This window comes from Phalacrocorax aristotelis, chromosome 3, assembly GCF_949628215.1.
Source record: "Phalacrocorax aristotelis chromosome 3, bGulAri2.1, whole genome shotgun sequence".
Taxonomy (NCBI): domain Eukaryota; kingdom Metazoa; phylum Chordata; class Aves; order Suliformes; family Phalacrocoracidae; genus Phalacrocorax; species Phalacrocorax aristotelis.
The window spans coordinates 64,956,007-64,980,578 of NC_134278.1; the positions used below are offsets into that span (position 1 = coordinate 64,956,007).

At 43.0% G+C, this 24,572-nt stretch overlaps 1 protein-coding gene and 1 long non-coding RNA gene across 2 annotated transcripts; both read right to left on the reverse strand.

Annotated features, from left to right (window-relative positions):
* Nucleotides 1-6,700: 6,700 nt before the first annotated feature.
* On the reverse strand, nt 6,701-18,138 carry LOC142054764 (p53 apoptosis effector related to PMP-22-like). Its single transcript, XM_075087746.1, has 3 exons — nt 17,491-18,138; nt 9,881-10,024; nt 6,701-9,235 (listed from the first exon to the last, which is right to left on the reverse strand). The coding sequence occupies exons 1-3, from the start codon at nt 17,699-17,701 to the stop codon at nt 9,000-9,002; spliced, it is 591 nt and encodes a 196-aa protein (XP_074943847.1). The 5' UTR covers nt 17,702-18,138; the 3' UTR covers nt 6,701-8,999.
* A 2,024-nt stretch (nt 18,139-20,162) lies between these two features.
* On the reverse strand, nt 20,163-21,189 carry LOC142054766 (uncharacterized). Its single transcript, XR_012659665.1, has 3 exons — nt 21,109-21,189; nt 20,812-20,872; nt 20,163-20,236 (listed from the first exon to the last, which is right to left on the reverse strand). It is a non-coding gene; the product is annotated as an uncharacterized LOC142054766 (long non-coding RNA).
* Nucleotides 21,190-24,572: the final 3,383 nt, after the last annotated feature.

Below are 24,572 nucleotides of genomic sequence, written 5' to 3' on the forward strand. Positions count from 1 at the left end.
GTGAACACGGCCCAATATCCCCGTGGTTGTGAGAGGTCCATCAGGGGCGTTCAGTTAGTCTCCGTGAGAGCAGGAGATGTTCTTATAGATTCGGCCTTTGAATTTGAATGTTGTTGAAAGCAAAAGCCAGCTATGAGACACCTCAGCTTCTGTTTTGTGTTGGAAATGAGGAACAACCTTAAGAAAAATGGATCAGTAGTTTTTGTAAAGGACACTTTAGGGAACCACCATTTCCTTGGAGTATTATGTATCTTCCTTTGTCATCCACATTTGTGCTATCCACAAATTCAGTTATCATTAACCTAAATATAATATTTCAAATGCCATTTACCAGTTCTATAACACTGCAATATATCATTTTTATGCACGTTTTTAAAAAATATTTGCATTAAGACAAATATCATTTGAAGCTCACACTTAGTGCAATATGCTGGTACCCGCAAGCTGTTCAGGTCTGTTTATGCATATTCTTTCTGTTGCCACAGCTGAGGTAGAGACGGGCAAAATAAACTCCAAAAGACTGAGAGCACATGGATTTGGATATTAAATGTTTTTTAAAAGATCACTTCAAAAACATTCATGCACGTGGCAGTAGACTGTAGCCCTTGCTCAGCTGTCTATACCTAGCCTCTTGCCAAGTTTTAAACCTTCACAAACAGTTACAGGTTTCTAAAAGCTCAGCCTTTTCTTCTAATCTCAGAGAAAATAGTCAAATCAAGTTAAAGCAGTTTTGTAGCTGAAGTCCAGTATGAAGTCAGGGACTGTCAGGTATTTGAGAGCCAGTGTTTGTTGAAGAATAAAATCCTCTTCCTTGCTTTTTGAATGCTTAACTGTGTTTCAGGTAGGCGTTTATGACTGAAGGATTTGTCATCGGTTTTTGTCATAACTCACCCGTGGACAAATGGAGATTGTCACAAATGTTAGCATTTGCAAGATAATACCACAGAACATATTTATCACGGTGCGAAAGATGGATGAGTAGTGTTCAGTCACCGCAGGTGTTTCTGCATCTTGCCCATCTCTGTCACCCTGAAGTAACTTAAAACTACAAGCAATCTTCACGTTCAATACAAGCGTAATTTGTGATATCTGGAACAGCAGAGAAGTAGATGTATTCAAAGGTGACAAAATTTAAGTATCTTGTGTAATTCTGGTACTCCTATGGCAAACAGGGAAAAATGACTGAAAACTTTTGTTAAGGAGTCTGTGATTTGAAGTGATAACTAACCCACAATGTGCTTTGTATTTTGCAGCATATGAGCTGGGTGTTTACATGAAAGCAAATGCTTTCTTCTTTCCACGATCTGTGGATAGTCCCTCCTGACTAACACCAGAATAATCTGTTGAAAATGAAGATATATTATCAGTGTTAAACCTGGTAGACTGTAGTGCACTTTCTGCATCTGAAAACATTCCTTAATGAATCTTTGTTGCTACTTGAAATAATCATGTAATCAGTAGGATATTGATAAAACAAACAATTCTATGGCATTAGAGTTAAAAATAAAAATATGGCCTTTTCAGTCAAGACACAAGTGGTTTTCTTAGTGGAAGGAGAAGCTAACAAATGAATGGCAGCACATTTTCACCCACCTTCAGTCTGATGATCTGGTCAGCTGAGCTATATTGACTGGATTATTGACTGGATTGACATAGGCTGACTAGCTGTTGTGCATGTTCAGGACTTTTGCAGCAAGCTCATTTTCATTCTCCTACATTCATACTGCTTATAAACAGTAAGTCCCTAGAGTTTGTCTTTTAAAAGATTTGCTAAAATTGTTTTATTATCTGTTCTCTTGCATGCCATTTCACATTTAACAAGTCACCCTAAGCAATTGAGAAACACTTTCTCCATGAGCTATCATAAATCTTATGACTATTATTGTTACCTTTATTGATATATTTACAACCATGGGTCCTTTTTTTTTCTGATAATGCCAGTCTGCCTTTTCCCTTTGAAGAGGGCTGCACCTTGCCTTGCAATTGGAATATTGTGCTGCAGTTATTGTTATAACCACAGCCCTTAGAGTGATGCAACTCAGTCAGCCAAATCCTACTAGGGCTTAATTGTACCTTCTGGTCACTTGGTACCTTGCATCACCTGTGCACCAAGGCAGTAGCATTCTCAACGCGACTAATATTTCATCCATAGTAAGTACATGTAGAGAAATACCTTTAGACACCAGAAGTGTTCACAGAGTAATGCAAGCTGCAATTCCTTACATTAATTAGAAGGATGCTGGAAATGCATTTTGAACAGGACCTGACTTTACTTCATTGCAAAATAAGACCACTCTCCCAGAAAAATTAACACAGTTGAGATATTGTAGTTTCCCACACACTGGGCATTTCTGAAGGACTCTCCCATGGTGGCTGGACGCTGAGGCTTGTCCATGATGCTTGTGGTGACCTGGGAGTGGTCAGTCTTTGGTCTTGCTGCCACATATCTGGGAGAGCCTTCCTCTAGCTGCCCCATTCAGTGCAAAAAACCTCTGCAGAGGTTTGACTCCTCCTCTGTTTGCTGGCCACTGAGCAAGGAGGAGTACTTCCACGGAGTCTTGTTAAGACTTTTAGCAAGAGCTGTCCAGGACCAGCTTGCGGTCGGACCTCCAAAGCCTGCCCCACGCGCAGCACTCACTGGTGTCTTGTATTAGGAAAACCCGAAAATCTTTGTGTGCCTGAGTATGGATTTAATTTTCAGCTAGTTTTCACTAAAGGACATGGTTTCTTCAGGGCGGGAACTGTACTGGGACAAAGTTTAATCCCCAGATATTTCTTACTGACGCCCTGCAGAAGTGTGACAAGTTCAGCCTACCCGCCCCAGACAAACAGCTGAAATCAAGGGTGTCCCATCAACCCACCACACATCTTCCAGCTGAGATGTCTTCTGAATATTTGTAACTGTTATGGGGGTCTGTAACTTCCTCAGGTGGCTGTCAAGAGCGCAATCCCTCTGGTGGGTGCACATAGAATCACAGAATGTCCTGAGTTGGAGGGGACCCACAAGGATCATCAAGCCCAACTCCTGTCCCTGCACAGGACAACCCCAAATTCACACCATATCTCTGAGGGCGTTGTCCAAGTGCTTCTTGAATAGCGTCAGGCTTGGTGCTGTGACTGCCTCCCTGGGGAGCCTGTTCCAGTGCTCCACCACCCTCTGGGTGAAGCACATAGGGTTTTTATGAAGTTGTGTGTAAGCAGAGAGGCACAGTGCAGCCCTGTTCTACATATGGGATAATTTTACTTAAACTACTTGCTTTGGGCCCTACAACTTCTCTGTGGTATAGGTAGGCTAATTAAATAGTTGTCCTATCATAGTGTATCATAACAGTAACTCCTTGTAAAACATATAACTCAGCTGCCTTAGGAGAGGAACAAAATCAGCCTTACATAGGTAATTCCCAGGTGCCACACCTTTGCTACTTATATTTCTCTGTCAAAGAAGTGTGTTTCATTTACTGTGCCTTGTGGGTCGGTTGGAAACAGCACCAACTGCTTCTTCAAGCTCTTTGAGATTTACAGATAAGACATGCATACCAAGCATATCTTTAAGAGTTTTGGCCATGAATTTTCAATCTGAGATTCTCCAGCCAAAAGTAGAGTTTTGCTTATACAAAAATGTTACATGGAAATGACCTCTTCAGTTTTAAATGTTTGATATGGAATTGTTTTGGGAAGCAGGCTGAAATGAAAATGGTGGTCTCCTATCCACAGTTTCAATTTTTCCTATTGTCTTGATACAAAATGTCAATTACGATTTTCCCAAGTTTTGTTTTGCAAGTTGTTTTGTCTTTCTATTGCAAATCAGAACAGAAATTAGTTTTCAAGTATCACAATCCATCTAAATTCCTTTTTCATTATTAGTTCTGCTTATTTCTTGTCCTATGGGATTGCTAACATAAAGAGAGCTTAAAAATAAGCTATTTACTGAAAAGGAATTGTAATGACCACATATCAGCTCCTGTCTCAATTATATGCCTCCATGTGTATTCAAGACCGTGACAGTCATTTAACGTACTTTAATCCATGATTATTTCCCAGGGCAGCACACTGGAGGACAGGAGTTAGCTGGCTTTTATGATCACAGTTTCATGTGAGTGTTCACTCCAAACTTTCCTGGGTCCTCTCAAACTCAGTGAACCCAGATTTCCAACGTGCCCCCTTAACACTTAGCAATTTTTAAAACCTATAAAATATTCTGTATTCTTAAAGATCTCTGTGGAAAATAGTATGTGTTGCCCATAATCCCATAAATGAATAAAATGCGACAGTCATACCAATCCTTCTAGTAAGCATTATCCTATCCTACAAAGACAAACCAATGAGGAATATAATTCATGGCAACATGTGTATTTATTATTTATATTATACAATGCATATTGCTTATTATAACTTATTGTTTATTTATATTCTTTATAGTTAAAATATTTATATTATAGAGTTCTAGATATGTCTGCGTGTTTTCCACTACAGTCTTTATTATTAAAAAAGCATTATTAGATAGGTATTCAAAAATCGTAATAAAAAATAACCTTTAGATTATTCTGACAAATCCCAAGTAATTTAAATATGATTTTATAGAGGTAAAATTTGAGGGCATCTGGCTTTTTGCCTGGAATTTCTGGACGTCAAGCTCCATGGCTGGAGTAGCTTGGCCCATACCTTCAGATGCCAGGAAACCCCAGACAAAAGGCTGCTTACTGTAGCAGCACAGACCTGGGCAGGGGATGCTTTGGGCCTATCTTATAAATGTGCTGTACATGCACAGCAAAATCAACACATTCTTCATCAATGGGATCTACACATATGAACTGCTGCACCTGTGCAGTAATGCTGTCAGATCCCAGGTGCTGTGAACTCATTGCACATGGATTTCTCTACTCCTATACGGACACCCGTTATAGGAATCCCATTCAGAAACTCATCCTCCCTATTTCTGGCAAACGTATCCTCCACCTTTGATTATACTTTATTCTGGTTGTTAGTATCATCTCCCAAGTTCATTTTATCTGTGAAACTCCACGTTCTAGCACTGAAAACCCTGTTTTTTCGGGGTGCTCTTCCATATTGCCAGTAACCTCCACTGCTCTGCATTGTGGCACCAGTACCTCAGCTCTCTGAGCTTGTTGTGAATCTCCTAGAGCATTTTGATTTCCATTGATGTATGTGTTTGGTTCATCATTAACTCAAAAGTGCTCAATGATCTCAGCAACTCTTTTTGTGTGTGCATAACCTTTCCTTTTAGTATGTGGGTGTTTTTGTTTCTATAGTGCTTATCACCATAACAACCTTCCTGCCCCCCCCCCCCCCCCAAAAAAAAAAAAAGTATCTTGAATGGTGTGTCACTACACTGTCTTGATTTGTGTATGTATTGTGGGTCCAGACGTCCTTAGATGCAGGGTGTAAAGGTTGGTGAATACTTCTTAAGAATTCTACCTTGTCAAGATATTGTCTAAAATATTAGTCACTTGTTGCATCAACTAAAAATACAAAGCCCAAGTGAGGTGTGGCAGCTCTTTCCCACAACCACGAGATTTAAGCATTAATCATCCCATTCAGGTCAATTAGCCTTCCCTAGCACCCAGTCATACATGGTTTTGATTGCTTGTAACTCCCCCTGAGGTGAGAGCCAAGTGTGCTCAGAGCCCCCAGAACTGCTCTCTCCTCCAGGATTGGGTTAGAAGGAGCTACCCTGCAGCCTGAAGCTGGCTGGAGTTGTTCAGGGGATTTCAGTGAGCTCAGAATTAGGCTGCAGCTGAATACAGGCTGGTAGGTAAACAAGAGTACAAGCGTTTTTCATGTCAAAAAGAAAAAAAAAAAAGGACATTATACAAACCCTCCCCTTATTTTTAAACCATTTAGGAAAATCTACAAGGAATAAAATATTTTCCCTAACTGTGTATTTAAAATTAAGAGTAATTAAAGAGGGGGGATGGGGACCTCAAAACCCAGAAGAAATGCATGCAAGTCACCAGAATCCAGGGTAGTAAGTATGTTTTAAAACTAAAACTAAGATGTTTAAGGTAGAGCACAGCTAAAAATAATCAGAATGGTGAACCTGTCCTTCCAGAAATCAGAAGCCACAGGCTGGTTTAAGGCAGTGGTGGCCAACAGGAGATTTGCTCTCTGTGAAAACACAGAGGGAGAAAGAGTTGTTCAGGATACAGAATGCTGCTAGCACAGGGCTACAAACAGGCCATGCATAATCTGAGGTTAGGAACGGGAAGGTTTCTAATCACGGGAGAAGTGTAGTCTTCCACCCAAAATAGCAGGTGAGTACTTCATATTTTTCCCCATATTTAAAGTTCTTGATCAGTGTATGGAAGCTATTTGGCACAGTTTCGATAAAAAAAGAACAGGTTTCCCACATCTGAGACCTCCTGTAGATGTTAACATTCTTAAAATGTTTAGGGCTCCCCTTCAAGTCATTTAAGAGGTTTTGGCTTAGCAAGTTTTCTATGCCTGGCAGTTCTGATGAGAGCACACAGCGTGTCAGCCATGTTTTGCAGTGTGTACTCAAGCTTATTTGACTGGAAAATAAAGTTGTTGCCTCCTGGACAGATAAGGTCTTTGACTTCATTTTATTAACATGACACTTCATGGATACTGATATTCTTGTTAAGAGAAGTAAAGAATGGTGATTTGCTTGAGTTTATGCAATGAATCTGTGAACCACAAACAACACCAAGTTTCTACCACCATCAGTTAAAATAGTTTTAATTAAGCCACCACATTTGAAAGGACTGCCACATACATTAGTATCTCTTGAAAGTAATTAATGTCTACTTGCAATAGCTTTCTCCCAAACATCTTAATTGTGTAACATGCTGGTTATGTTTCCACCCCTCCCAGTATATTCAGAGCCAAGTTTATTTTACATTTGTGCTTTTTTGACAAGGTATGACAATGCTTATTAAAAAAAAAAACCATACAAAAGACTTAAGTTATGCTAAACCCTATTACCAGGCCCCCCTCTCTTTAGGAAGGTTGTCAATTTTCTTACATATTTTCTCCTTCTCAGCTTTAGCTGTGCAAGGATTTTCCAGACTTGGGTTTCTCTGTTGTGTTACGAATTCACTAGAAAGTAGGTACTATTGTTACTCATGATACAGATAAGACTACACAGTATTCCCCACCAGCCAATACTGTACAGGGGAAAAAAAAAAGAGACTGATTTGTCACAGGATTCCCTTCTTCAGCAAGAATCATAAATACAGTTGATTGTATATGCCACGACTGAGCTTGTAACACAGTTCTGAAGTCTGCAGATGTTTATGCTCTTAAAGTTATAAAATACAGGCCTGGAAGCGACCTTCAGAAGTCACCTGGCCTTTCCAAAACAGGATCACATGCAAAACACACAATTTCCAAATTAAAAAAGGTGTTACAAAACAGAAAGCTATACAACATATAATACAAGATATATTGGGCATTGAAAAAGCTTAGTTCTAAATGGCTTTAGCTTTGCAGTGTGCTGGTTAATGCTTTGTAAGTTCTATTTTGTACATGTGCATGAACTTATAAACATGTGGATATATCCACACACTTACCCTCTCCCAAGTGTGTTCACGATAGTAAGAATTAAGCTGCTTGCTATGCAGCATTTGCTTTCCACCCTGCCTGTACCCTGCTCAGAAATCTGCCTCTGCTAGAGCTACCTCCCCCATAGCTGGAAGAGGAGTTCCACAAATGAGCATCTTCCTTCTTCCCCATCTGAAGAAAGCTCTGACAAAGTTTATAGACCATAATTAAATCTACTTGTAAGATGCTGCAGGTCCATGACCAACACAGACATGGCTCTGCCTTGCTGGAATCCTTATTTGGAATTGCTGGCTCAAGAAACACAAGCTAGGAGTCAGACAGATTACCCACCGAGATGGGTGTCTGTATGAAGCTTGCATACGTAAATTACTCACAGAACTGCTTGCTATTTTTACCTGTCATCCCTAATGACTCACAAAGCATCCCTAAGTCTACTAAACTTTGGAGTACTTACAGTATGCTTTAGAAATTTTTGGAGGTTTTCAATACCTTATGCTAAGATTTCCCTCCAAAGCATGGCTGATAATTAAAACACTGTGGTTTTAAAAAGGTAGACATAAAGAACACTGTGTGTTTCTACTCAGAGGTATTTCCTAAATCAGCACCCCTCAAATACCGTGTAAAAATGTATGTAGTTTTACATTTGAACTCTTATTGATTCTCTCTGTGACAATGTACATTAAATTCTATGTGGCTCCATCACAAGTCCTGCAGCGGGCAAAAAAGGTACCCAGTAAGTGTTACATTAGCCACAGTTATACACACCAGCTCCATGCTTTAGAGGAGATCTCTGTCCAACAGCACCAACTGGCAGAAAATCAATTTTAATTTTATTTTCCCCTTAATTCAAATAGCCAGTAGTCAACAATAGTCCAGTAAGAGGACTGAAAAGAGATTCTTAGGCAGCAGGTGACTGCAGCAGTCTCAGGGAAGTTCCTTCCTTGGGACTGACTTTGGTGGAAAAAAAAGCATTCTTTGGAAGGTTGGGTTTTTTTCCCTAGTTCTATTTAAGGCAATTTTGTCAGAAGTGAAAATACAATAACTTGCGGATCCCTCTAATGGGTTATTTAAAATCTCTCCTTTTCCCTTCTACACTCGAAACACTACATCTTTATTCATAAGCAAATGTTTGAATAAAATAAGGATGACTCAATAAACTGGGAGGGGAAGGAGCATGTAAACCACCCAGACAGAACCGACATGAGAATATGTAAATCATATTTCAGGTAAAAGCTATTTGCTTAAAGATGCCAATGTTTCTACCAATTTAATGCCAGAGCTAGTAAGAAATACTCTGGAGAAACAAGGTGGGTTTTTTTCAGGCTCCTATAATTGTACCAAATTCTTACTCTGGAGAAACAAGGTGGGTTTTTTTCAAGCTCCTAAAATTGTACCAGATTTACACCAGAGGTGCTTCTCTGTTGTTTTGACAGTTGATTATACTTGGATTTAATCTTTCAGTTTAAGTATGGTGCTCTCTCTGGGGAGGAGTAGTAATAGGTAGGCTTGATGTTTCCCAGGACTTCATCTTCCCAGTTGGGGAGGCAGCAGAAGAAGAAAGCACAACCTATTACAACAACAGTGCTGGCCCAGCCAAAGCCATAGGCCCAGCTGAACATATTATCTCCTGTCAGTGGAATGTCTTCTGTGAATTTCACTGGGTAGATGACCAAGCCTATGATCTGGAATGCAGCTAGAGAGAGAGAGAAGAAGAAAGAAAAGCAGAAGTAAACGACAATGAATGATATTACATTTCCCACTAAAAAAGGTACCTGGAGATAACTGCGTATCCTTTTAAGACAGAAGGATTAGCTTCAGTCTTACAATCAAACCTGCAGTCTTGCAGAGGTATGTGACTCCTGGCTAAGGCAGATGCCCACACCTATCTGGCTGCAGCAGCTACAGCTGACACTGCCAGGTTGCAAAGGCACTCATCTGCATGCCCCAACCAGCCCTGACCTACAGGCAGCCACCAGGATCCCTGCAGAGCCAGTTACCTCCTGCTTGTACCATAGCCCCGTCACTCCTCCTCTCCTCAGGAAGGTGGGAAGCACCCACGACTCTCAGCAACTAAGTCTTAGCATGTGACACACAGGGTCAAAGGTGTTGGTTGCCCTCGTACAGTGCTTTTGGGAAAGTGCTAACTGACAAAGGCCACTGGAGCTTCCCTGACAATTATCCTCTCAGAGCATAAATCAACCTTCCCTTGCTCCCCATGAAAATGAGTCATAAAAAAGACAAGGACCGCTTACTTCATAAGGGAGGCTCCACCTAGTATGTTTTTCTGCTGGTGCCTGTTTTACATCTAAAATAACCTTGTCTTTGTGCCTAGCCTTACCAACAACAAAGAGCAAGCCTCCAATTCCTCGCACAAAGTTGAAGCGGAGTATCTCAATTGAGAACGCGATGACTGCGAGGGCGAAACAGATGACCAGGATCACAAAGCCAACAAGGTACGTGGCAGCTGCTGCTCTTCCCCATCCTTGAAGAGAAAATGAGAAAGATGTTATACACAGCAGTGCACTGAACTGTAGGTCATTGCAGGTCTTTGGTTTTCTTTAATCATTTTTTGTTGCAATCATTTACTGCAAAAAACATGCTCTATGTCAAAGCAATACTGGATGTCTTCAAAGCCCACAGCTGCAGAACAGAGCTAACTTGCCCGCTAACTTGCCCTGCTGAAAAGAGGGGTATAGTTCAGCATGGTAATGGAGATAACACCTCCAAACTCCACATCTGTAAAAGACCCCCAGACATCTGAGCAGATAGGGAACACAACCACTGAGAATGTACTTTATTGTTACTGTTCCTGTTTGACATGCAAGTTTACAAAACCATTTCCATGCATGGGGAAGTATGAGAGCAGACGAGAGGGTACCACCACAGGAGACAACTGCTGGGAAATAGTACTGCTGTCAGCGTACAGCTTCTTGCCTGTTTGTTTATGACAAGAATAATGCATGCAGAGCAAACTTAGCACGACCAAAAAGAAATAGTTGTGGAATAGCTGAGAGATGACAAAGAGAAAGCTCTTGAAGATAAATATCTATTCACAGCTGAAAAAAAATTTAGAAACAGCTAAAATGTAGCAGGTGGAGGAGAAACGGCAGAATCTGAGGAGTCCTCTTTGAATCGTTACTTTGACATTTGATGGGACAGGGTGAGGCAGATTCTTAGGATCAAGCAACTGCAGTCTGGAGCGAATCAGGCACGAAGCAAGTGGCCTTATCCTAGCAGAGCAGCACCAGCACCCAGAACTCCCCCACCACAGGCTAAGGCCAGGGCAACAAAGGTAAGAAAACCTCCAAGAAAAACAGCTGGCAATTCCCCTTTTGCAGTGACAGAGGGCTTGTAAGAAAGCCCTCATTACGGCCAAACCATGTCCTCTTTAGAAACCAAGCAGGAGTTCAGGTGAGCCCTATGCAAATAACAAGAAGCCAAGGTGTTCCTGCCCTGGAGGCAGGATACCTGCCCACATGGGCTAAACCATACTAGCTAGTGTTTTGTTTTCCCGTCAGCTGTCATCACAGCTCACTTTCCACATCTGCATAATGTAGGTTTCTACTTTCACACATTCAGACAGAGGTAGGGCCAGATCCCGAGCTCCATCTAATGTAGGAATAAAAAAAGCATCAGGATCTAGGTCAGAACATTTTCAAATATAAAATCTCTCTTTCATCAGAGCTGTCTGTTCCAACACAGCCGAGGCAACTCTGGAGACACCCTGCTTTCAATGTAGCCTCCGTTATTTCTGTGCAAAAACTAAGAAGAAAAAGACAGTGAGGCAGAGAACCTTCTCCTAAAGAGTTAAAATCCTCCACCTTAACTCACATACTCTACTGGTTGTATAAATGGGGAAAAACTAGTAATCTGAGACAGAGAATGCAGTAAAACTATCTCAGACACCTCTACTATGTACATCAATTTACTCTCTGAAAGCAAAGCATTGTTTTACAGCTATTTTCAGTAGATCACTCTGAACTGGTTTCTTTCCCCCCATTCCAATAGCAAAAATGAAATACAGTAGCCATCCATTAGCCAGATCTCTGCCCAAAACCCCCAACCACCACCGCCACCACCTGAAGACAGTCATGCTAGCATAGAAAGGGTAAGGAAAAGGGTTTTCTTTTGTCTCTCCCTACTTGGAGCTACTCAAGACAGCAAAAACTTTTCAAACTAGTTCTTCTTCAGCCAGTTGTGCGTGTTTTACAAGAGTGCTGCAGGGTGAGGAGGGAGGGAGGACACCTGGTGAGCATCTGGAGGTTAAAGCTGCATCAGTCGTCCGATACAATCTTTTCATACAAAATATTCTCTGACATACCTAATGCAGGTACTGGGTATTGTCTCCACAACAGGATTTATTTAGGCATAACTAGTATAAAGGGATAGTTAACCATTACACACAGCCAGCCCAGGAAAACCAATTCAGGATAAATGAGCTAGGAATGCTATTTATCGATATGTGCCCTATTAAGAAAAAAAGCACAACAACAAGAAGTTATCAGTTATCGAAGTACATTCCCTTTCAGATGCGTTACATATGCTGGCACAGTGTAGGAAGCCGAGGCTGGCATCTGCCTGACAAAATTTAGGTTGCAAACTCAAACACACCTGCAGGTTAGACATCTTGAGGTTTGGTGCAATACAAACATGACTAGAGGAGATATGACCCAGAAAGTCCCCAGTGCGCTCTCTGCTATTTTCATATCCTCTGTCCCTAGATTACAAATGTAACAAGCTTTTAGATACAGGTCAGCCCCAGCTCCGCTCACAGTGATTTATTTTCTCATCTCTGGTGATATAAAAGTGACAACACATAGCTGTAGGAAATGTCTCTTCGGGAAGATTAATATCAGTCCCAGCTTTGTTTCAGGTCTTCAGGAACAGGGCAGTAGTAGACGCCAACATTATGAAATTAAGGGGGTTTTGTGCTCATGTGTGGCAGAGCTTGGTGCTGGTGACCCCCTACTCTCCTCTCGGACTATATTCTCCAGCAGCAGTTATCAGTGGGCTGATACTGAGAAGACCTGATGAGATTGAGTCATCGGTGCTGGCCATGGCACTGGATGGGTCTACACTGGGCTGGACTAGACAACAGCCATCGAATGGCCAGCCTGCCACATGAGCATTGGTGCAAGTCACAGGAAGAGCAGCAAAAAGCTCTGGACTTGTATATATATATACACACACAATGTAAGAGAAATCTCAAAAAATTAACTGGAAGACTTAATAAGTGACTGATGGAAGAGGTTGGGGTGGGAGGCTGCACCCTTACCCAGTGTAGGGTGCAGCCCTGGCATGCTTCTTTCCCACACAAACTGGTGCTACCCCCACCAATGGGAGAGCTTTCAGTGGAGGGGCTGCTGCAGGGCTCCGACTGAAACTGATGTTTCTCCATGCGGGATCCCTCTAATCCCCATACTTATCAAGTCAGGCTTTCCTGGCTGCTTCTCCTTGTAGAGACTCCTGAGACCTGACTGAGCCCCCACAGGCAACCAGGTCTCCCGTCTCCATCTGCAAGATCTTCCATCTATGGCTCCCTGCTGCCGGGAGGGGAGAGGTGCAGGTTTACACACTCACTGTTGCCTTCAGAGCTGGAGGGACCTGCTCACGCTCAGAGGAGGACAGATCAGCCCCAGTTTCTAGCTGATTTGTACTCAGAAGTACCTTGTAATCATGAGACATTTAGCCAGAATTCAAGTTTTCCATAAAAAGTAGAAAATTCTCAGGTCCCTTCATTTGGTAGAGAGAGTATTTCTTACTCGAAATAGGCATAAACATGATGTCTGTTTATGAAATCAAACAATAACGCCACAGTAATTTGGGGCTGCATAAATAAGACAGGAGAAGAATAGAAGAGCAGAAGAACAGTTGGAGGTATTAGTGTTCCCCGGGTCAGCTTTGCCTCAAAGAAGAGTTAAGTTCTTTCATCTGATCAGCAGAAAAGTATTTATCAATTAGGTGGTGTTGAAAGAACATTAAAAAACTGTTCGGGGGCTGAAGGTCTATAACTATTAGGAAGAATTAAGAGTTTTATTATATACCTTGATTAATGATGACTATGGAAAGGAATTAAGCTGCAAATGTTATCATGCAAATAACTAGGAGGGGTCAGGATTATTTAATGATGAGCATCAGTAATATGATGAAATTAAGAAAGAAAAGTGACAGAGATTTAGTGTCAGCTGTATTTCCTAATTTTATTTGGCTGTGCCTCAGCCTTAACAGGGAGGAGATGAAAGCTCTACAGCGTAGGACATTTAAATATAGACTTCCCTTTAGAAATGAACAAAGGGACTGGGAAAACAGTCTAGCAGGAAGATGAACTGCAACAGCATTTGAAGAAACAAGCCTTTCTCATCTTTGTTCACTTTTTACAAAAGCAGAAGCTAGTTTGTTACCTTGTGAATAACTGGAATCTTAGGGTAGAAGGTTTTACCATGACATGCATAGATGAGACACGTTTTTACACTGTAGCTATAATATTTTTCTGTATATAAAGCACAGTCACAACTCCTGTTTGGCCTTGAGAGCTCATAACATAGAATTCCCAAAAAATATGCTTTTGTTGACAAAACAGAAGAGTAGTGGACTGCGAGCAAGAGGGCACTGTCAGTATTATGTTCTTGCTCACAAAATGTGCAAAATTCCATGGTAGCACAACTAGTGAAGGAAAGCTATCTGCACACCACCCACCACAAGCACAGGACAGCCCAGGATCAAAGGTTTGCTGGGAGAGCTGGCTGGGAATTAATATTGGGAATCACAGCCCTGTTTTGGTTTTAGGAGTGCAGGAAAAGTGATTGCTATATGACCAAACTATTAAATAAAAGCCCACAAGTACAAACTTGGCTTCAGATACTTCACTCTGCCAGGAGCTCAGGAGAGGCACAGTCCTATATATTTCCAACTTTTAATGCCTGTGTGTTGCCAGCAGTGGAAGTACGCCTGCCTGGGGGCCAGCAAAGCCCACTGCCAGGGTCACCAGCCTCGCCTGCTCGCTGGAATCTTTCACTGGGGAGTTTCAGTAAATGTTTCCTGAGTGTTGACAGGGACACCAACTGGTACCTCTTCCATTAGCATTTCCCGAGTGCCTGCACTCAGCTGACACTACAAACTAAGTTAGTTTGTCTCTAATACATCCTGGCATCATAAATCAGACAGAAGCGTGCCTGAAAAGAGGTGCACTGAAAAGATAAGCACATCTGTAACATTCCTCCTTTATTTAGCTGGCTCCTCAGTGAAGTCAACATATGCACTCAGCTTCACCAATAATCTGTGGTATCAAAGTCCGTGCCTCTAGGAACAGAGGTACAGGGGCACAGCCGCAGTAAAATATGATTCACAAAGGATGGGCTCCTACTTCCAGGTTCCACTTTTTTTTTTTGGCACTTACTAAGAATCCAGAAGAATGCTTCCCTTTTTCTAGGTCAACTGTTGTGTACTTAATGCATACCAACTGGCTGTTAGGAATATAAGAAAGAGTTAACCTCCACGGGATCACCTTTACCGCACACATACACACCCATCCTTTACAGTGATAATTCAAAGCGAAGTCACTGGGAGCAGCCATTCAGAACCAGGAGGACACAGCCACACACAATATTGCTCCTTAAATTTACAGCCTCGTCACTATGAAGACAACCTCCCTCTCCAAGTAAGCACACTGCAAAAAATCCTTGTCATATCTGATGGCTTACTGGTAGGTTTTAAACATGCCATCAACAGTTTAATCCTGCAATGGCCCAGACTAAGTCATCTTGAGTCATATTACAGTGCAGTACAGCAGCTCTGCATTGCAATGTTTTTTGTTCATACACAGACGCTGCCAGCCAGGTACTTCCCAGATGCAAACCAGTACAGAGCACTAAACAAAATCCTTCCTTCCCTGCCTGCCTCCCACCAAATGACATCCCACTCTTTTTCCCTTTCCACTTCTTCCCTCTCATGTGGCATTTGCAAATGTGCCTTAAGAAGCAATGCAGTTTAGGAGACATCCCTATTTGCAAATCTTTGTCTGCTCCTGCCCCTTTTCCCCCCATTTAAAATAAGTGACTCACCTGCTTTTTCTCTTCCTCTTCTCAGTACGCATGCTGCAGCTCAATTAAGAAACTATCTAATGGAGCTTTCTATTAATGGGGATTCACTCTGAAGTTTTTCTTTCATCAGGAGAGCCACAGGATAGTTAGTGCATAGTAGTTATTGTATGCAAAACACAAGTTATGCATCTCAATTAATTAACTTTTATTTTCCTGCAGCAGTGCTGTAAGTGCCTGCTAGGCATTTTTTCCTTTAGAAATGCCCTCACCTATTTTAAGCCTAATTGCATTAGCATAGAAAAAAGGAAACAAAATAAATCAGACCTGAACTCATATGTTACATCCTGTCTCTAAATGCAAATAGTAGTTGAGTAGACAGTGGCATTGATGTCATGAAAATTAGAGAAGAGGCAAAGTCAGTTTGGTCTAAATAAGCCAAGGATTTAAATAAATTTTCATTTAAATAAGCCAAGGCTTAAAGAAGTGACGTCAAGGATACTATTCCTCTTTGACAGCTTGTTAACTAGAAAAAACAGCAGAAAGTTGCTTTTGCCCCACAACGATCTGAGCAGATGCAAAGCACACGCCCATCAGGACTCAGGGACATGAGAAGCAGTGTCACTACAGAAGCAAGCATATTTTCAGCAGCTCTACTGTTCTAGCACTTCTTCCCTGTGCAATGTGAATTTCAGCAACTCTGCACTAGATTTTCTTCTCTGTCTCATGGGGGAGATGGATATTTTTGTCACACTAGCCAGATTTCTTCCAACTATAGTAAGACCTGGCTGCAGGAATGAAGCCCCTGCTCTTACAGTATATTCAAGATTTAGTTTATGCATGAGTGTTGCAATGGAAAGCTTCTGGAATTCAGTCCACCGTGCTCGGGCGGCAAGGGATCTGCACGGGGCAGCAGTCCCGGCTCTCCCAGCTGAAACACGCCCTTCCAGCTTCCCAGTCCCTGAAGCACCCTCATCCAGGATCTTAAGGCGGGTCTGCTTATTTGTCCAGAAGTATTTTGTTTGAGGGAAAAGCAGATGTAATCAGACCCACATGTTCTAGCAAAAAAAAAACCAAAGAGTCCCCCAAAACCCCAGAAACTGGGAGTGTACAGTAAGAGTATTATTCTGGTGATGCCGGATATAAAAGTAGCTCAGCAAGTTAAAACAGAGGCACAATTATCCCCTGATTTAGGCTTCAGTGCAATAGAGAGGTATATGCAGGACACGGCTTTTTTCCCATCTGCAAACCCACACCAGGCCATTTTAAGCTGCAGGTCAGGAGGCATCTGAATATCCAAGTTCTCTTGGCCAGGCAGGGTTAAATTAAGGTACTCTCTCCCTCCAAAGGGCTGAGGAAAGGCAGTTTTGCTGTCATGCAGGAGTGGCTCTGCATAAGACACCCTATGTGAAGGTTTCCACACTCACCATCTGACCAGTGAGGCTGTGGCGAGGAAAGGGGGAGCTGGCCAGTGCCAGGCAAGGCTGCCAGGGCCAGGACCACAGCCTGAGGATCACTGAGAGAAAGCAAACTGGAGAGCCTACGGGACTTGTGGCCAGTTGGCTCTTTTACTTTGGTTGTAAAATAACTTTAAAATAACCCAGAACAAAACAAAAAAGCCCAAACAAACCACCACCGCTCTGGCTTCTCAAGTTTGTACTGATAGAAAAGACTGTTCTGAAGCAGTCTGGACCTGTATTTCTTTGCTAGTTGAAGCCCTGAAACAGCATTAGTACTGGTTCTGCAAGGGAAACCCCATCCCAGAAAGCCGCTCCTCCACAACAGAGGTGGGGAGACTGTCCATGGTGTTAGGACCCACCACACCCACCGCTTTCCAGCCACTGCCCCAGGGTGCCGCTTGTGGCAGGGGCCAGGGTCCTATGGAGGGAAGGTCAGGGGGCTCCCCACTTACCATAGTCCATGAGGGATTCGCAGTTCCAGTTGAGGTCCTCCTCGCCCCGCTTGCAGCTCTCCCACAGCGACGCTTGCTGCACGTAGGGCTCCGACTCAGACTCCAGCCAGCCCCTGCCCGCCAGGGCGATGATGCCCATGATGATGGCCAAGCCCAGCAGCAGGGGCAGGAGCCACCTGCACCTCCAGCAGGCGAGGCCGCACACCACCATCCTGCCCGGCCAGCGGGGGCACCCAGCGAGCCCGAGAGTCGCGGGTGGGGTGTTTCAGGGACTCTCTGCCAGGACGGGAGACTGGGTGCGTGTCGGTATGAGCGGGTTTTTAAGGCGCTGGGGGAGGAGGGAGTCCCACCCACATTCCTCTGACTAAGCCTGGCGGCGGCTGTAACCAGTGGGGCCGGCAGAGAAGAGAGGAGAGAGAGGAGAGGAGGGACCGTGGGGCTGGGCCCCGCGCCTCGCTCTGCCCCGGCTCTCCGCCAGCCCCACAAAACCCCTGTTCCTTCACTCGCCCTCCCCAGACTCAGCTTTGTGTTTAACCCAGTGCTGGCTGCCACCCCGCCACATCAGACCCGCTTCTCTGTCGTGGCCCCGCCACTGCAAAACCTAACCACAGCAAAAGCTTTATGCTCTCACTACGTTTCACAAGCCCTGCCTTCCTCACAGGTGTTGAAGCTTATCTTTCTCCTCTCTGTTCAGTAGACAGACAGACCAGTGTTACCCAACGTTAATAATATTAATGAGGCGCCGAAAGCTTGTACTAAGTTGCTTTGCAGTTGAAATGATCAAGTTCTCGCCCAGTTTTCGGACAATTTCAATGCAAATGAGAAGAAGAAAGAAAGGTTTTATTTGATGATGGGAACATGACATTATTAACAAGGAAGCCATCACTTGTCTGTCACCAAGCTCAGCGTTAAACAAATGCATGTTTCCTAATGGCCATCTAACAGGTGCTTGATTGCAATTGTGCTCTAGCTTTCAACCAGGCTGTGCCAGACATAGTCCAGGAGTGGTACTCAGGATCCACATGCCCTGATCTTTCCTCATCCCATGCCTGGAAATGCACCCCTGAGATGACCAAACTGAAGGCTTCCCCATCATATGGCAGGAATGAATACCCAAAATTTTGGTCATGGGAGAAACACTTCTCCACAGTAAGATGCCATCACATCATCCCAGCACCAATGCAAACTCTCATCATATGAACAGACAAGTGCCTGTCACAGTACTAGGGGTGCATGCGTTTTGGACATGCAACTCACATGCATTTGGTTAAGTCTTGGAGCAGCTTCAAGGCCTCAGCAAAGAGGTCAGTAGGAGGACAAATCATTGAGGTCTGAAGGGCTGAAAAAGAATAGTGTGTAGTGGGGATTACATGGGTTTCACAGAGGATGAGGGGGTATGAGTTCTTACTGGAATGCATCAAATGGAATTTTGTCACAGCGTGTCAAACATGCTCAGACTGTGCCCAATGTCAATTCCTCAAAAGATACTCAGGGGAGGTGTCCTGTGAGGAGGGATGGTGGAGCTCGTTTGAGTACCAGTTGCTGGCAGATGCGAGGGAATGGTCTGTGAAGCTAAAACCAGAAGAGTAAGATGATATCACCACAGGCAAGTGGCAAATATCTCAGGCAGGTTACCTCAAACCACGTAGAGTTTTACCAGCCCTCTTAACAGCCTCCTCAAACTTCCCACCAGAAAAATCTAGGAAGATGCTAATGTATCTAGAAAGTGTGCACCTGTATGTGCTTGTTAATGCAATGTGAGTGAAAAATAGGACTGAGAGAAGTATTAATTCTGTCAATAATAATTAAAATATACAATTTCTGTTAAAAAGTAGCTTTAAAAGATTATTTGCATATTTCCTGCATAGCATGTGGCTTTTCAAAGAGTGCAGATGAAGAGCGATAGCTATGAGTTATTGTAACATTTCCTAAAAACTGAAAAAAAAGGGTAGGTTTAAGTTGAGGCTTTTAAGAATTTCCATTTTTGAATACTGTAGAGGGACATCTTGCCACTTAACTGTCTCAAGGACTTTCACTGGCAAGTGCATATTGACTGGCAAAATAATGAAGGGTTGGTTTTAAGCTCTAATCTAGCTTTAAATCACCTATTTTGAAAAATTAATGGCCTGCGTATTTCTGTATAGTAAGTCGTGACGTTGTGACAAGGTATCCATTTACTGTTTAATAATATATACATAGATATATATACATACTCACACACATGTATATACTTTTACACAGAAATACTTTTTGTTCATAACTTCTCTTCCACCCTTCAGTTCTTGCCAGTGTTTCCTTGCAATATAAATTCAAATAATATCTACCTTTCTATCATTCTTGAAGCCTTGATTGCTGTAACTTTGTCTTTCAAATCCAACTAAATCTTCAGTACAACACTAAAACCAAAATAATCTTCCTCCTTCATTCCTGATGGTCATGCCCATTGTTTACCTTTCATTCCAAATTCATTATCAAATAGAGCTGTAAATAAATGTTGCCTGAACTACCTGCAAGCATAAGTCTTCAGCACACGATTTTTCCATAAAGAAGTAAGGGCAGAATTGGGCACCACGATCATCTCTTTTTGTCACTATAGCAGAACTTCATGCGGGACAGTGCCAAGAGGTGATTTTCCAGCAGTCTCACTGTCCAGCACTCAAATCACCGCAGAACCAGACAGAGAAGGTATTTTCTTCAGCACAAAAAGGGAGAGTTGTTAGAAGAGAAGGAAGGTTGGATTTCATCCCTTTAGTGAGAAAGAGTAGGAACATACCACTCAGGAAAGTGCTTGCTTCATCACAAGGTTAAAAGTTAGAGAGTTCCCCCAGTTCAGATGGGAGCATAGAGGTGGCTACCATTTTCATTTAGCTGCATTAATTGGTTTCCCAAGTCTGTGCTGGCACCTGGAGTGTCCCAGTGCCCAGACGCTGCGGTGGCTGGGGGGCCGCAATGGGAAGCACCAAGGGCAGCCCGGACTTGCTGTGCCGCATCACACCAAAACACCTCCAAGCCCACCCCTGGAATTAGCAGCTCTTGTTGGCTACCCTGCTGCTTGCTCCCAGTGACCCCATGAAGAGAGAAATGCCTTCTTCTCCTTTGTTTTTAAACATCTGACTTTTAAACAACTGGCAAATCTAACTGAAGTTAATATAGCAAAGATTTCATTCCGTGTGACTAAGGGTCTACAACACATCAATGAAGTTATCTGCCTCCAGTCCCAAAGTGGTTTGGATTTACTAGTGAGGAAATCTAGCAAACTAATAAACCAGTGCCTCCTGCAGCAAAATAGGCAGCTCCAGCAGCATATGTAGTTTTTCTCACCTCCAGGCTGTGTAGACCGCATCTTCACAGAGACCAGATGGTTGGAGTCAGCTCTGTGGGCCTGTAACAATACACGCATGAAAAACATGTAGTGCTATGATCATGAGGAAAAGATGCCCTAATACGTAACAAAATAAACTGGAGCGTTGCTTTACTGAACAACCAAAAATGCCTGAATCTGTCCGGGCATCCCAGACCAAGCTGCTTTGTCAAAAGTACATTAACTTTGGCTATGAACACAGCTATGTGTTCTGTTGTTATGAAAATCTAGACCCTTTTCCCAAATTTTTCTTTTACCATGGAATAAAGGAATGATAAGCTTCTTTCATCACCACTATCCTTAGTTATTTATCACGTAAATGTCATAATCTTTGGGGCTCTATAGCTATATTTTTTCTATGCCCTTCTAGGATATGTCCCTCTAGTAGACGGAGTAAATCATTTACCACTGCTGGCAATCATTCACCCAACTATCAGAGAAAACCAAGCAGTGCTGAGTGAAGGTCAGGGATCAGCTCCAGCCCAGACAGGCACAGCTGGGTTCTCACGGGGACGGCTTTGAAATGGGTCGGTGGGAATCTGCAGGCTGGTTCTAAGAGTGCATGTCGGGGGGGCACACAGTGGTCAGCACAGTGCCAAGGGCGCCCCTCCGCCCTGCAACGGGCAGCTGTGGTGCAGAGCAGGGAATCCCTTCAAGGCTGAGGTTCCTTTCCTTTTTCCATTTAATATGAATATAATTTTTTTTCTAGCCTGTTTACCTCTCAGCTTTTTTCCATTAGGAAAAAAAGCAATGTCCACAAACTGAATACCTGTTGTAAATCCAATTATTTTATAATTCATGGGTGTTGTCCTTCAGCAGCGTCTTATGCACACTTTCCTCCATGTCCAAAAGCCCTAATTCTACTTAATCTCTCTTCAGGCATCACAGCCGTAATACCTAATTAGCATCACCAAAACAAGGTAGTCATTCAACCCATAAAACAGGATAGGGATGGGAGGTACTTGGTATAACCTGCAACCACCACCCCAGCAGTATTTCCAGATCAAACTTCAATTTCCTCACATGGGCTGAAAAGCTGCCATTATCTGAATTTAAAAGAAAGCAATTTTTCTGAGCAGATATTGTCAGTAGCCCTTGGTTGAACTGAGTTTACGTTAGAGACTCATCTGGCACAGCTGAAATAAGGTGGCTCTGTGCAATTGATGTGCAGGTGAGCCTGCTTCAAAAGCCTTGTGAAAATACTAGGACATCAGTGTGGCCCGCAGAGGTGTGACTAACCCTTTCTCATTCCAGCAAGAGACACCTTGTGTGACTCCATCAGCCTGAGATGACCTAAAATCTTAGAAATAAATGGATGGTAAAGAGCCCTCCTCCTTCTGTGCATGTTGTGCCTATGATTGCTATACAGATGGTCATAAAGGTGGATGTGAGCTGACTAACTCCAGTTTTCTACGCTTAGGATGTGCAGAGGTCTCTGGATTGTCCATATATTGTCTGAATATCCAGGGTCTTCGGACAATTAAGGTCTACGGACTTGTTGCTGCATTTTTTCCTCCTTTACCTCATCCTCTCATTTACATTTTCAAAATGTAAAAAATGAAAGCATCAAATAAGGGATTGTGTCATACTTGACCTCCATATTAGTCTTGGTTTCATCCATAAGTCCTTCTCCAAGGCTGCGAACTGACAATCTTTGTGCATAACGTTAAAGACCGGTAACAAAGTGCTAGGAATTGCCTAGCTAACACTGAAATTATTCCCGCAGGAATGGGAGCTTGGTGCAGCATGCGAACATTATTTCCTACAGATCCTAATCTTTCTTTTTGAACCCCCCCCTCCAAGAAAACACAAGGTACAGTGTACGTACGAGGGTGTGGAGGTTTTCACTGGTTTTTAGCTCTGTTTTCTTTTAACATAGACTTCTGTTTACTCAGAAATACAGGGAAGAGTTACTAATTCTTGCAGAGCAGCATGCTTGTATTTATTCTGAATTGTGTATCCACATCAAGTGAGTCAAGAGAAGATGTGTTTTGGAAAATACCATATTTGTGTAATATCAGATACGAAGCTGGAAATGCAATTACTGTAACCCTGCTCTGCAGGCATAATGTTAGGTTTTCACACCATTCCGGGTACGGGTGTCAGATTTGAAACTCAGCATGAGACCTGAGATTTCTCCTGCGATTACACGCTTTTTAAAAGAGCATGGGATGCATATATACTCTCTTCCATATTTGCTACTTACACGGCAGGTAGCCTGGTAGAAAGGGGGTCCATGCTGCAGCTTTCCGGGTGCAGTGGAGGGCGGGGGGGTGGCGGGGGCCGGCGGCAAGCCCTTACCACCAGGGGGCAGGAAACACCCCAAAAAAAGCCGGGGATGCCATCGGGGAGGGCAGCAGGGACCTGCCGCCAAAATACCCTTCCTGCATAGGGGCTTATCGCGTCCTGGGACCCTCACCCTGGCACTGCGCAGCCTCCCGAGCAGCTTGGCCAGGCTCGGCCGGGCCCTTTCATGGGCACAAAGTCAGCTGTCCTTATTCCTGCTCCTGCAGCAACGAGGTATTTAAGTCCGTAACTCCCCCCGAAACGGCAGGCCAGGAACCCAAAGTGGAATTTCTCTCGCTCAGCTATTTCAGACTGAGGCTGAAGTGAAATGTCTGGTTGACTCACCATTGATGATGGAGGGTTATCCAGCCTGCAGAGTTAGCCCCTGTCCATGCACTCACACCACGGACGTGCATAAGGTAGAGACGAATGCCTTCATGCCTTCCAGTGGGAATTTGGCACTGCCTTCCATTTGTGGGTTTGAGTTCACCTAGGGAGCCAGAAGCTGCTGTCCTGCTGTCCATTCTTAGCACTGAGATTTTTTTATATATGTCTTTTACTCAATATTTTTGAGGAAATGGTCAAATCTAGAATTAGTTTTTCCTTCAAATATCATGAGGAAAATATATTTGGCTTGATATATTTACAGCAGCTTTCCTTTTCACCAATATTAATATTTCCTTGCATTAATCCATATTTCCTGCCTTGGTTCCTCCTTTCCCTCTGTAAAGCCATGCACATCTCAAACGTGCCTGTACACACAGCACTGTAGAAGACTCACATTTTTTGTTCTTTCCAGCTCTTGTAAAATGATGTCTTGTTCCCATCAGCGGTATCAGGAGCTTTTGGGATAAATTTAATCTCCATGTGCACATGCAGAAGCAGACAAGGTACATTTCATTGCACAGCTCCACATTAAAGACCCTGTTTAGCTTTTATAAATGACTCACCCAATAGCTCAGTCCACCGAGGCCTCATTTCTAAGAGACAATCTGGTCTTTAAGTACGTGTTCAAATGAGGGATCACAACACCAAATTAGCAGCACATGTGGACATGACACTGGATTCATGCAGCATGCATGAACATCAATACTTTGAGTCATTATTTTCAGGGGCAAATCAGGGGTGCTGTTTCTTACACAGTCTCTCCCAAGCCTTGTTACAGCAGGAGCTGACTCCGTGTTCCTCCCTGGCATTGATCCATTTTGCTCTACTATTATGAAAAGCAATAAAGCAATAGTTATAAATAGTTATAATGCTGAGTCTTTTCTCCCATAGCGCTGGACAGATAGAAGAAATTTCCATCTATTTGTCCTGCTGCAAAAGACTCACCTTCCTCAAATCAGCTTGATCACACTTACAGGGTTAGATTCCCCTTGCAGAAACAGTACTGTACCTCTGATTTTAAAAGCAGGCCTTGAACACCTTGCTGTGA